Source organism: Schistocerca cancellata, chromosome 3 (genome assembly GCF_023864275.1).
Source record: "Schistocerca cancellata isolate TAMUIC-IGC-003103 chromosome 3, iqSchCanc2.1, whole genome shotgun sequence".
In the NCBI taxonomy this organism is placed as follows: domain Eukaryota; kingdom Metazoa; phylum Arthropoda; class Insecta; order Orthoptera; family Acrididae; genus Schistocerca; species Schistocerca cancellata.
The window spans coordinates 517,917,259-517,930,911 of record NC_064628.1 but is presented as its reverse complement, the minus strand read 5'-3'; the positions used below and the strand labels follow the sequence as shown (position 1 = coordinate 517,930,911).

Genomic DNA, 13,653 nt, shown 5'->3' with positions numbered 1-13,653 from the left:
ACACAGGTAGGAGCAGCTGTATGGAATGGACTAAATGGCTTTTTAGGTTAAATGGTCTCAAGAAAGTACAGAAAGGGTGTCGGACTCAAAGGATGCAAGGCTAACACAGGACAAGGGTAGACCTAACAACAATCGGTACTGTAGTTGTAAATTGTTTTTGCTGTATTGGGAAAGAACACAGTTCGAAGTGCTAATAGAAGGTACTGAAGCTCAAATTGTTGTAGGTACTGAAGGCACAAATAAGTTTAGCCAACATTTTACAAAGGACTTAATGGTGCTCAGAAAGCACAGATTAAATACAGTTGGTGATGGAGTGTATGTTAAGATAAGATACTTTTATTGTTATTAGGCCTTTACAGCAACAGACAATTTTTTATATCATATAGCATATAGCAAATTTTTATATTACATTAGCAAACAGAACAGTATGGCCATGTCAGTTGTTAGCTTACAATTCCATGCTGCAGTCAAAAAATTCTTTTAATTCATAAAAGGTTTTTTTTTTAACACTAATGATTTTACGTGTTGTTCCCAGGACAAATTGTCATCTAAGTATACACCCAAGAACTTGATGTAACACGGATAATTAAAGGGATTTTTGTCCTTTAGACTAAATACCATTTTTTATGTTCTGTTCATGTTCAGAACAAACCCATTTGACCTGAACCAATATGACTCTTGGGCAAATGTATTGTGAGTAAAATCTTTTAACTTATTTAGATCATTGTTATAGTTTAGGAAGATAGTGTCATCTGCAAATAGCACTGTACTGGAACTTATAAAGGAGGGTAGGTCCCAACACGTACCCCTGCAGAACTCCCACCTTAGTTTGTTTCTCAGTAGATTTTCCTCTGTCGATACAGAAAACTTGCCTACAGTTTTGGAGATAAGACTTTAATAGTTTTAGGCTGTTATCCCCACTGCCATCAAAATGTAGTTTCTGTAGAAGTGTGTCACGTCATACTCAGTCAAAGGCTTTACTCAGGTCACAGAAAGTGGCCTGAACAAATCCCTGTACCTCAAACACTTTAAGAACATATTTAATTACAGAGTCTATTGCATCTTTTGTTGATGATTTTTTTCTAAATCTATAAATATTTATTTATGCAGAGAGTCAGTGGATAAACAATGCAATCAATGACTTTCTTCAGCAAATTGTCATAAATATCAGCACTATCTGATGACTTAAAGTTCCTTATTATTTTTAATATACTACTGGGTGAAACCTTCAGAGGAAGTGAGAATATTATTGTAGGGTGTCCCATGATAACCTATTCTAAGATTTCTGATGGACTAGTATCGGGTTTACTGTTGCCACTGTTACTTCCTCCACAGATTTAATAAAATATCATTAAATTCTTGTGGAGAGATATTGATTTTTGACCTTATATGATTCTTTGGCAACACTACTTATTAGATTCCAAGCAGCTCTGCATTTATCATTAGAAGTCTCAATGTACTAGGCATTGAGCAAATTTTTCCCTTCAGTAATTGCTTTTTTATAATCATTTCTCCATCTTACATTCACAGATTTTGCATTTTCAGACTTAGTATTATTGTATATAATAGCATCATTACAGGATCTTTCATATCAGACAACATTTTAGTGTACCAAGAATTTTTGTTATCATCTTTTTACCTCTGTCTGTTACATTTTCTATCGGGAATACTTTCATTAAATGTTTGCAGAAACGAGTTAAAGAAACATTCAAAATTTATCTTAGCTGACTCATTATCTGACAGACAAGGACCACCATCATGTCTCTGGCAGAACCAAGTGTTTTCCTGAACTTTTCCATTTTTCCATTGGTCATTGGCCTAGTGATCACCATTTCTGAAATGGCCATGTCACTGCTAAGATTTACTGAGCTGATCCTGTTAGCATATATTAAGGACACTGATTTGTGGTCAGAAAAAGGAAACATTGTTACATCACAATGAGCTTGAGCACATTTAAAATTAACAAATATATTGTCTAAGCACACTTGTTCCCTAGTAGTGTTATAGTTAACACACTGTAAATTGAACTGTTGTGACACATTTTTCAAATCACTAACATTGCGCTTGTCAGTTGACATGTCGAAATCAGAATTGAGATCACCATCTATTATAATGTCATGACTGGTAAATCTGTTCCCAGTGAGTGCACATAAAAGGATGTCCAATTTTTCTAAGAATTCTCTGCTAATGCCATTGGGAGACGTGTGCACTGATACTATTATTAGCTTCATACTACTTATGACTATATTAGTGGCTTCAAAATTCAGTTCTTTACATAAATAATTTAGATCTAAGTTACCAATGGTGTAATCGATTGACCTACCAACAAATATTGCTACACCATCTTGTGAACTCTTCAGCAGTAACTGTTTGATAAACTATAATTTTCGAACTTTCCTTGTTGTTCAAATATCGGATGTTTAAAAAACCAATTTCCATGTCTACATTCTGCTCTCCCTCATTTTTGGAGGATACTTATTGTTGGATTTTTTTTTGCTGGTTTATCCACTTTTTCATCCCCATCAAGCCACTGTAGTTTCCCTTGTTTTTTATTATTTTGCAAATGTCTAAATGTCCTGTATAATGTTAGAGACCTCAGTCTATTTAAGTGCAGTCCATCCTTTCCTAGGCAGTTTTCACTTAGGAATTTATTTGGATCTAGGAATACAACCCCAATCACACTGTTCTTTTATGGCACAGTTTATTTTGCAGACATACTTATCACTTACAGATCATCTTTTTATTATTCAATTGATTACAGCTGGGAAGCTGGATATATACTTCTAGCTGAACAAATCAAGTTTCTTGTGTCAATGGTGATTTCTTCTCCACTGCTAATTTTTACTGAATCTGTCCCAACGTGTTTAGTTGTATCCTAATTCCAGGTCACACACCAATGTTGCATCCTGGAATAGCAATATTTTTCAGTAACAAATCGCCTATTAATAGAAATTCATTTTTATTTCTTTGGTCACTTGAGCCACTGTCTTTCCTTTAACTATATGTTACAGATTTCCATTCATATTTATGTACTGAATTTTAAGTTGCTGAGGTTATTAGTAATTCACTGGGCACATCTGATATATTAGACCTAAAGTTTTGAATGTTAGTACTGCTTATATATGCGCACGAGTTTTCATGGTATTGTTTTGTTTCCATTGTCCAGCTTTCACACACACTGGACTGTTTCTCTCTTGCTAATCTATTATTTTCTTTACCTGGAGTCATCATTTTGCTGCTGATGTCTGCACATGGATTAATGCAATGCTGTTTTGCTTATCTTTCACAGCTTTCCTACACATATAACTCTTTTTCTCATAATAATTTATCATTTTCTTGTTTTAAAATCGAGATTTCACTTTTCAACACTTCAATACCATTTTGAAGTGTCTTCAGAATTTCAATTTTTGTTTTCACTGCTTTTTCAAGTTCAGACATTTCAAAGTGTAAACAGCCCAGTCATCTCCATGAAAAAATCATCGACCTATTTTAATTTTATTTTTCTGCACTTTTCGTGCCGCCATTACTTACACTTAACACACAGGATTCCTTTTATCACTTTCTTTTCACATTCTTTACACAATGAACTATTCAATTTTCCATTTTTGATGAGAGCGGAACACTATCTGTTCCTATGGGTGTCATCTTGCCATCTTGCTGTTAGAAGTAGTTTACTTTGTAGTGAAATTGAAGTAGACAGTTCCTGTGAGACAGTACGCGTACAAATTATGCTTGATAACCGGACTAAATTAATAATCAGTTCCTATTACTGCCCCCCCCCCCCCCTCCCCACTCAGATGATGCAGCTGCTGAACAGTTCAAAGAAATCTTTAAACTCATTGCAAACAGGTACCCCACTCATACAACTACAGTTGGCGGTAGCTTCAATCTACCCTTGACATGATGGCAAAAATACACGTTTAAAGTCAATGGTAGACGTAAAATGTCATCCTAAATTTTTCCCCAGAAATCATTTTGAGCAATTAGTTAAGGAGCCCATTCGAAATGTAAATAGATGTGTAAACATATTGAGCTCTTAGCAACAAATAATTCTGAGCAAATAGGGAGCATCATGACGGATACAGGGATTAGTGATCATCAGTTCATTGTAGCGAGACTGAATACCATAACATCTAAATCCACCACTAATAAATGCAAAATATGTCAGTTTAAGAAGCAGATAAAAATTCTCCTGGCGCCTTTCTAAGAGATCAAGCCCACCTCTTCCAAATTAGCTATGTAAGTACAGACATGTTAATTTACTTATATTTTTGAGAGTGAAAGCATATTGATTACTATTAGTAAATGTGACGAAGAATATCAAAGAGACTGATTACAAGTGGAAGCTTGTGTGTTGTGTAAAATGTCTTCGACGCTCGAGTCGTCTTTGACTGTAGTCAGTCGGCAGTGAACTCTTGGTGTGTGTTGACGGTAAAACAATGTGCAGGTCGCCGTTATAAATATTTGTTAGTGAACAGAAAAAATGAATTATGTTACTACTTTTTTATATAAACTTTAAGAAGAAACCACATTCAAAGAAATGGTATTTGAAGCACCAAAAATGAGGCAAACGCATTGAACCAGGTCATTTCTGCAGCCGATGAAACTGCATTGTGGAATCATACTTCCACTAGACAACTGAAGCCAAGACAAATATCGCCTTGTAAACATTTCACGGAAAAGGTACTGTCACGAAATATGCCAAATTTAAGTACATAAAAAATAGTGAGCATATTTCACACTGTGGCTTAGATTCAAAGAAATTGTATTGAAGGCAATTGGCATATATATACCAAATAAATTAAAAAGAGATGGCACTGATCTGTGGGAACAAAACAAGTTACAATGCTGTTGCAGAAGCAGTGAAAAAAACATACCAAATTTAGAACAACACAAAATCTTCAAGTTTGACAATTTTTTACTGAAGCTCAAAATTTAGCATGGACTTCAATGCAAGATGCTTGTAATAGTTTCCACAATGAAACTCTTGTTCAAAATCTGGCAGAAAATCGAAAGAGATTCTGTTGATGCATAAAGTACAAAAATGATCAGACAATCAATATCTTCATTGTGCAACAGCAATGGTAATGTTACTAATGAGAGTGCTACTAAAGCTGAATTACTAAACATGGTTTTCCAAAATTCTTTCATCACATAAGATGAAGTAAATTTCCCAGAATTTGAATCAGGAACAGCTGCCAACCTAAGCAATTTATGAATAGATATCCTCTGTGAAGTGAAGCAGCTTACATCACTTTAAAAAAAGCAAGTCCCCCAGTCCAGATTGTTTACCATTTAGGTTCCTTTCAGGGTATACTGATACTATAGCTCCATACTTACCAATCATATACAACACAACTTGCTCAATGAAAGATGTGTACCTAAAGACTGGAAAGTTGCATAGGTCACACCAATACTTTAGAAAAGAAATAAGAGTAATCTGCTGAATTATACGCCCATATCAATAATGTTGATTTGCAGTAGGGTTTTAGAATACTTAGTGCTTTTGAAAATTGTGAATTATCTTAAACAAAATTATCTAGGGACAAATAATCAGCACAGACTCAGAAAATATCATTCTTGTGAAACACAACTGGCTCTTTATTCACGGGAAGTAAAGAGTGCTATCAACAGGAGATTCAAATTATTTTATATCTCTAGATTTCCAGAACACTTTTAACACCTTTCCATACAAGTGAATTCTACACAAATTGCTTGCCTATGGAGTATCATCTCACTTGTGCAACTGGATTCGTGATTTCCTGTCAGAAAGGTCAGTTTGTAGAAACTGATGGAAAGTCAACAAGTAAAACAGAAGTGATATCTGGTATTCCACAATGAAGTGTTCCTAAACTATATAAACAATTTAAGAGACAATTTGAGCAGCCCTCTTAGATTATTCACAAATCATGCAACCATCCATCGTCTAGTAAAGCCATCAGAATATCAAAACCAATTGTAAAATGATGCAGAGAAGATATCCGTATGGTGTAAAAAACTGCAACTGAATCTAAGGAATGAAAAGTGTGAGGTCATCCTGTGAGTACTAAAAGGAATCCATTAAAATATGATTACACAATAAATCACACAAACCTAAAGACTGTCAATTCAACTAAATGCCTAAGGATAACAATGAGGAACAAGTTAAATTGGAATGATCGCATGGATTATGTTGTGGGGAAAGCAAACCATAGACCGTTTTTTATTGGCAAAATACTTAGAAGACAAAACAGATCTACAACAGAGACTCCTACACTATGCTTGGCCGTCCTCTTTTGGAGTATTACTGCGCTATATGAGACCAGCATCAGATAGGATTGATGGAGGGGTGTGACGTCATATTATCGCAAAAGAAGTGAGTTGGTGCACGGATTTGATACATGAATTGGGGTGGCAATTATTAAAAGAAAGGTGTTTTTTGCTACAGTGAGATCTCTTCATGAAATATCGATCAGCAACTTTTTGCCCCCAAATGTAAAAATATTTTTTTTGGTGCCCACCTAATTATAGAAAAATGATCATCATAATAAAATGAGAGAAATCAAACCTCCACCAGAAAAATTTAAGTATTCATTTTTTTTCTTTCCCACAATGTTCAAGAGCGAAACACTAAAGAAATATATTGCAGGTGGTTTGATGAACCCTCTGCCAGGCAATTAATTGTGAGCTGCACAGTAGTCATGCAGATGTAGAGGTAGATGCATCAAATTAAGTTAAGTGAAAAGTCACATTGCAATGTCATAACTGAATGAGAATAAAATCCCAATGTTGTATATCTCTACATCTACATCGATACTCTGCAGTCCACCTTGATGCACGGCCGAGGGTACCCCTTACCACTACTAGTCATTTCCTTTCCTGTTACACTCACAAATAGAACAAGGAAAAAATGACTGTCTATATGCCTCCATATGAGTACTAATTTCCCCTATCTTACCTTCATGTTCCCTAACGCACAATGTATGCTGGAGGCAACATAACTGTTCTGCAGTCAGCTTTGAATGACAGTTCTGTAAGTTTTCTCAATAGTGTTCCTTGAAAAGAATGTCGCCTTCCCTCCAGGAATTCCCATTTGAGTTCCTGAAGAATCTCTGTAACACATGTGTGTTGTTTGAACCTACCAGAAAGAAATCTATCAACCCACCTCTGGATTGCTTCGATGTCTTCCTTTAATCCAACCTGGTACAGATCCAAACACATGAGCAGTACTCAAGAATAGGTCGCACTAGCAACCTATATGCAGTCACCTTTACATATGAACCCTACTTTTTTAGAATTTTCCCAACAAACCAAAGTTTACCATTCGTCTTTCCTACCATAATCCTCACATGTTTGTTCCATTTCATATCAGTTTCCAATGTTACACCCAGATGAACATGTGACACTAAACTACTGCATGCCAAAGTTTGGCCATGTCAAGTATAAAACTGTAGCACCATAGTAACCAGTCATAAATCTACATTACTTGGGCTGAAGAGAAACAGCAGGCCCCACTGCGCGGACGAGGTTGGTAGGCCGTGAGAGTTGCACCGGAACTGCATGCAGATTATGACTGTGGTGCTACAGTTTTATACTTGAAATGGCCAAACTTTGGCATGCAGTAGTTTAGTGTCACTTGCTTCTGAAGAAGGCCAAATTATTTTGGCTGAAACCTGGGTAAAGTTTGGTTTCTATTTGCAACTGAGACTGACGTGTTGCATGTTCAATTATCACAGTTGCTGACAGGGCTGCACAATGTTAAAAACTGTTACTCCCAGATATTTAAACAACATGACTGTGTCAAAGAGAACAGTACTGGTTCAAATGGCTCTGAGCACTATGAGACTTAACATCTGAGGTCATCAGTCACCTAGAACTTAGAACTACTTAAACCTAACTAAATTAAGGACATCACACACATCCCTGCCCCAGGCAGGATTCAAACCTGTGACCGTACCGGTCGCGTGGTTCCGGACTGAAGTGCCTAGAACCACTCGGCCACAATGGCCGGATGGGAACAGTACTACAGCTGTATCCAAACATTACGAGTTTGTTTTTCCTACTCATCCAGTTGATTTTCATCGCACTGCACAGAACTTTGTTGGTTGCACTTGCTGGCATACATGCTTAGTAAGTCATAGTGTTTTGAAACGAGGACTCTACTGATCATTGTCATTGCGGTTCAATTGTCAATGGCAGGTTACACTTCGGGCCTGAAGCTGACACTATTTGGTGTCAAAACTGGTAGCACATTTTGAATAAATGTTGTTGGATTACAATACATCATTTATCATTACTCAAGTTTTCATAATATTGTCACAATCGAACAGAATAACCTCCTCAATGCCAAAACACATGGATTCTGAAAACATGAATTACGTGAAACCCAACTCGCACTTTTCTCATGACACACTGAAAGCTTAGGATGAAGGTAGGCATGTATACACAGTATTTTTTGATTTTTGGAAAGCCTTTGACTCAGCACCACACTTACACTTATTTTCAAAAGTACAATGATATGGGGTATCAAGTGAAATTTGTGATCGGGTTGAGGACTTTTTGGTAGGGAGGACACAGAATGTTACCTTGGATGGAGAGTCACCATAAGGTGTAGAAGTAACATCAGGTATTTCTCAGGGAAGTGTGTTGAGACCCTTGCTGTTCATCTTTTATATTAATGACCTTACATGCAATATCAATAGTGCCCAGATTTTTTTGCAGATAATGTAATTATCTATGATGAAGTGTTGTCTGAAAGAAGTTGCATATATAGCAAGTCAGATTTTGATGAGATTTCAAAGTGGTCTAAAGATTCGCAACTTGCTTTAAATTTTCATACATGTAAAATTGTGCACTTCACAAAATGAAAAAACATAGTATCCTATGACTATAATATCAATGAGTCACAGTTGGAATTGGCCAAATCATACGACTTCCAGGGTGTAACACTTTATAGGGAGATGAAATGTAATGATCACATAGGCTCAGTCATGGATGAAGCAGTTACTAGTGACTTCGGTTTGTTGGTAGAATATCAGGGGAGTGCAATCAGTCTACAAAGGAGATAGCTTACAAATCACTTGTGCAACTAGTCTCTGTTGGTCCATCATGGACACAGCTGGTTAAGTAAATGTCAATGTCAATGAAATTCACCAACAGCCATGTATCTTAAGATGTTATTTTATTTTATTTTGAAGGCTACCACATCTTAAGATACGTGGCTGTTGGTGAATTTCATTGACATTGACTGTTACTTGTGCAACTGGTTCTAGAATATTGCTCAGGTGTGTGGGACCCTTACCAAACAGGACTAACTGGGGATATTGAATGTATATGGAGAAGTGCAGCACAAATGGTTAGAGGTTTGGTTTGTGGAGAACGTCACAGGGAAACTAAAGAAACTGAACTGGGAGATTTCTGAAGGCGATTTATATCTATCTCGAGAAAGTCTATGAGCAAAGTTGCAAAAGCTGGCTTTAAATGATGACTATAGGAATATACAACCAACCACATATTGCTCACACAGGGATCATTCGGATAAGATTAGAATTATCACTGTACACACAGAAGCATTCAAACAATTATTCTTCCTGCACTCCATACATGAAGCAACAGGAAGAAAATCTAATAACTGGTAGAATGGGACATACCCTCTGCCATGCACTTCACGGTGGTTTGCAGAGAATATATGTAGATGTAGAGATGTAGAAGTAACAATCAACACAAGCTACTTGGGTGATGACACAGACATATAATCTGTTCTATTAGTGCATGCGCTAATGTCGTCAAATCTTATTCCATAGTCAATTTGTATCCCTTGATCTCAGAAAATGGTCATAAGCAGAATAAAATATTTGTAATGCTATGATTAATATGATTTGAGTGTTATGATCATGAAGGTTTAGATAATGGTTTCATCATAACTGTAAGTATGGTGGGAATGACATTAAATGTGAAGGAGTGTAGGAAACCACTGTTGCATGAGGAATAGGGACATTACACGACAGAAAATGTGCACAGCAAGCTGAATATAAACAGATTTGCCACTGCTTTACAAATACCTCCCAAACTTCTTAATGCTGCAAGCATCTGCATTTCACCAAGACATTTTCACAACAACTGCACAGAATCAGACTGTATGCTATGGAGACTACGTAATGGATTTCACTGACACACACCCACTGCCCACCAGACTGCTGCTTTCTACTGAACACCTTGATTGGCATAGTGCAATATTCTTAGCAGAATCCCAGTATACCAATATACAAAAAAAATTATGATGGAGAATTCTTGTTGCATTATGTACATGACATCTGTATCATGACTCACTGTCCACATGGTCTTCTTTTATCCCATTGTCCATGTTAACAAAAATTACAACATAATAACACGTTAGCAACTGTTTAGCAGTGTAGGATGTGTAAAGATAAAGCTGGCAGAGAAACTTGCGTTTAGCCAACAGTCAGCAAAATATGCTAACCAATAACTACAAGAAGCCAAAGTCTCTCCACACCCAAAACACAATACCAGAAACCAAACATTTCTGTAAATACATATCTTCTAGTGTGAAACATTGTTTACCCCAGTCATCTCATGAAATCTGGTAATTATCTCTTAAAGTAAAAGCTGATTAGCAACTGTCACATACCTGAACATGTTCATAAGCAAGTTGTGAGCAGGAATTTATGACAGAACGTGTTAAACGCTGAGACAGTATTTCAGCATTTGGAGTCATTTCCCATATTACAGAATATGTCAATTTATCTTCACCAGGTAATAGAGAGCATAGCATGCACAGTTCTTTTGGGAGCATGTGATGAACCTGAAATACATTTTTTCACATAATACGAAAACTGTAAAGAATTTGAAATAAAAGTTCAGTTAAATACAATACCAGTTTGTATTTAAAGTTTAGCCTGTACTATCTGATTTAAAGACCATCTGACTTTACAAACAAAGAAACAGGTCTTCACTACTTCTTGAGAAATACGTGTCGGATTCAGATAGAGGATCTGAATGTTTTCCTGTTGACGCAACAGTGATGCAAGTGACAAAAAAGAGCAAGACAAAAGTACTTATTAGTTTTTATGTGTTAATGGAGAAGCTATGCTCATGGAAAAGACACAAATGGCACTGGTGTGCTCTTTGTAAGTATGGTGTTAACACAAAGTTTGTATGAAATTTACAACCTTATATTACAAAAAAATTTAGGGGCTCTGTCGTGGTAACTGAAGGACTGATAACACAGTTTTGATCTTGTATCAATGACTTTTACACAAAATTTCTTAAACTAAACTTAATTAAACAAAACCAATTAATTCCACCCTGTCCAATAGTTCACTGGTCATATCATCAATTTGTCTGTGGTAAATGTTTCTCACACAGTACCAACATTATGAGCATAAACTAGCATAAATGAAATGTAATGTCATTCTCTAGTTTGATTAAAACTGCTTGTTTGGTGTTACTTACCGCATCAACAAGATATACACTGGTAGCTTTCTTTGAAACAATGTCATCCAAAGGAGTCTCTGCTGTTAAGAAATGTGTAACATCTGAAATGTGAACTCCTATTTCAAAATTTCCATTTTCCAGTAATTTACACGAGACAGCATCATCCAGATCTTTTGCAGTCTTTGGATCAATAGTGAAAATGCACTCCTTCCTGGTATGAGAAAAGTCAAATTTCAAGGCTTTCAAACACTTGATCTAAGTGAAGTACTTTCAAGATATTTGTAACAAATCTACCTCAAATCAACTCGTTTTTGTATTTCCTCTTCGCTGATATGGTATGGCGCTTGAGGGAAATAACCTTTCATATCATCTGAATATGGAGTAACATCAAGTCCATGCTCCAACAGAATACCTGTGGTCTCAGCTTCCTTATTACCAACTTCCCCTACCAGTTCAATAATTTCTCTAGAAAGAAAAAGTACAAGCATTTAATATCTAGCCAATGAAGTTTCAGAACATATGCTGTAAGTAATATTTTTTGGGTGAAAATGATAGACTTAACTACAAATATGTATATTAAAATGCCTACTTTTGAGAATCACACATCATAATTATTCTCTCTACATATAAAGTTCCAACTTACAAAATACATGCAGCCATAAAGAATTTCCTACTTGGTACACATTTAACATCAAACCCACAAGCAAAAACAAATGTATGCAGCTGAAAAATTGGATCTACAAGAGCCTGGCCAACTAAAGAAAACTTGCTTCTTGGGTCAGTTTCAGTTATGGAAGCTGTCAAATCATTATCGCAGTGGAACTAGGTCATAATAAAGTGTGCACACAGTGAATCATTCAAAAACTGACTGAAGAACAGAAGTTGAAGCATCTGCAGATTAGCAAAAGACCCACCTTTACACTTCCCAAATTTTTATTCTTACAGTATAAATCATATTTTTCAATATTTAATCATCCAGTTTTTCCCCCCAAATGGCAATAAAAAGTCTGTAGTCTACATGCTGTGGGTTTCCACATTTTCAATATACAGCACAATACAAAGAGAACAATTCTCATCTTTTATACCTTTCTTTACATTACTTGAACTTCAAATGATTTAAGGGAACAGTTTTGTTTATTTTTCATAATACTTCAAGTGGCTGTATTGGGGTTTATTGGGTTTAATTATTAAATTATAAAAACTTTTTGGCGCTCCCTTTCGCATGTACAACTCCCAAAATCTTCAGTAAGAAAAACTTACCTCATGTAGGAATGAACTCTTATCAACTCCTAGCCTTGGCAATCAAAACGTTTTATCAACTCATAAATAGTTGGAACTAACAATGATGCCACAGTGACACACTGTTATTGACAGAGTTTTAACACTATGTTTGAGAACATCTTGAAACAAATTCATAGCATCAAAAAACATTTCTGTTCGCAGATATGTAAGGTATTACATGTGTTTAACATACATACATACATATCCATGTACCACTGAACTTACACAGTGTATATAAAAATACCATACAGAATGAGAAACATTGTGCACAAGGCAGTACATAAGAGATTAAATAAGATGAAGTGTACCTTTCAGCTGTCAGTAAATAGTATGCTGGGTGTGTCTTTCATTCTGTTTAGAATTAATTTACTCTACTTTGTATTTATGACCTAGGACAGCAATTTGCCATGCTGATATATTCATGTATTTTCTTACATCCCTTGCCCTACAAATTTATACAGAATAGAAATCCCTGTTCTAGAAGTATGAAGAGGATTTTCTACTATTCAGATATTTTTTACTTCTACCTTCACATAGAGTGTTGATTTTTTTTCGATTGATTATTTATAAATATTTTGTGCTACTTAGACATTTAATTGGCAGAATCCCTAACTTTGGCCTTTCTTTACCATACAACCAAGTTGTATTTGGAATAATAACCACTCTGCAAGAGTAACCTCATGGCAGGTTGAACATTATAACTTGTAACCTTAGTCTAAAAAAAATCTGTTTCCTCTATGAAAGTATGCCAACCTATTTACAACAAATATGAACAGTTTTTACACTAATGAACATGCAGTAACATTCCATCTGCACTACATATGGAGGGTGAAATCATAATGAAAAATTACAGGATACACAACCTGATACACAGAAGCAATGACACACTAATGAACACACATTCAGAATTGAATTATTCTCATATTAGAGGACACTTTA

At 35.7% G+C, this 13,653-nt stretch overlaps 1 protein-coding gene across 2 annotated transcripts in view; it reads right to left on the bottom strand.

The window, feature by feature from the left end:
• LOC126175322 (DIS3-like exonuclease 2) overlaps positions 1 to 13,653 on the bottom strand; it is a 236,843-nt gene that overhangs the window by 142,018 nt on the left and 81,172 nt on the right. For both annotated transcript variants that reach the window (XM_049922035.1, XM_049922033.1), the window contains exons 8-10: positions 11,728 to 11,898; positions 11,452 to 11,644; positions 10,628 to 10,801 (exon numbers count right to left, since the gene is read on the bottom strand). In XM_049922035.1, coding sequence (XP_049777992.1) covers positions 10,628 to 10,801; positions 11,452 to 11,644; positions 11,728 to 11,898 — 538 coding nt within the window. The remainder of the gene's footprint in view (positions 1 to 10,627; positions 10,802 to 11,451; positions 11,645 to 11,727; positions 11,899 to 13,653) is intronic.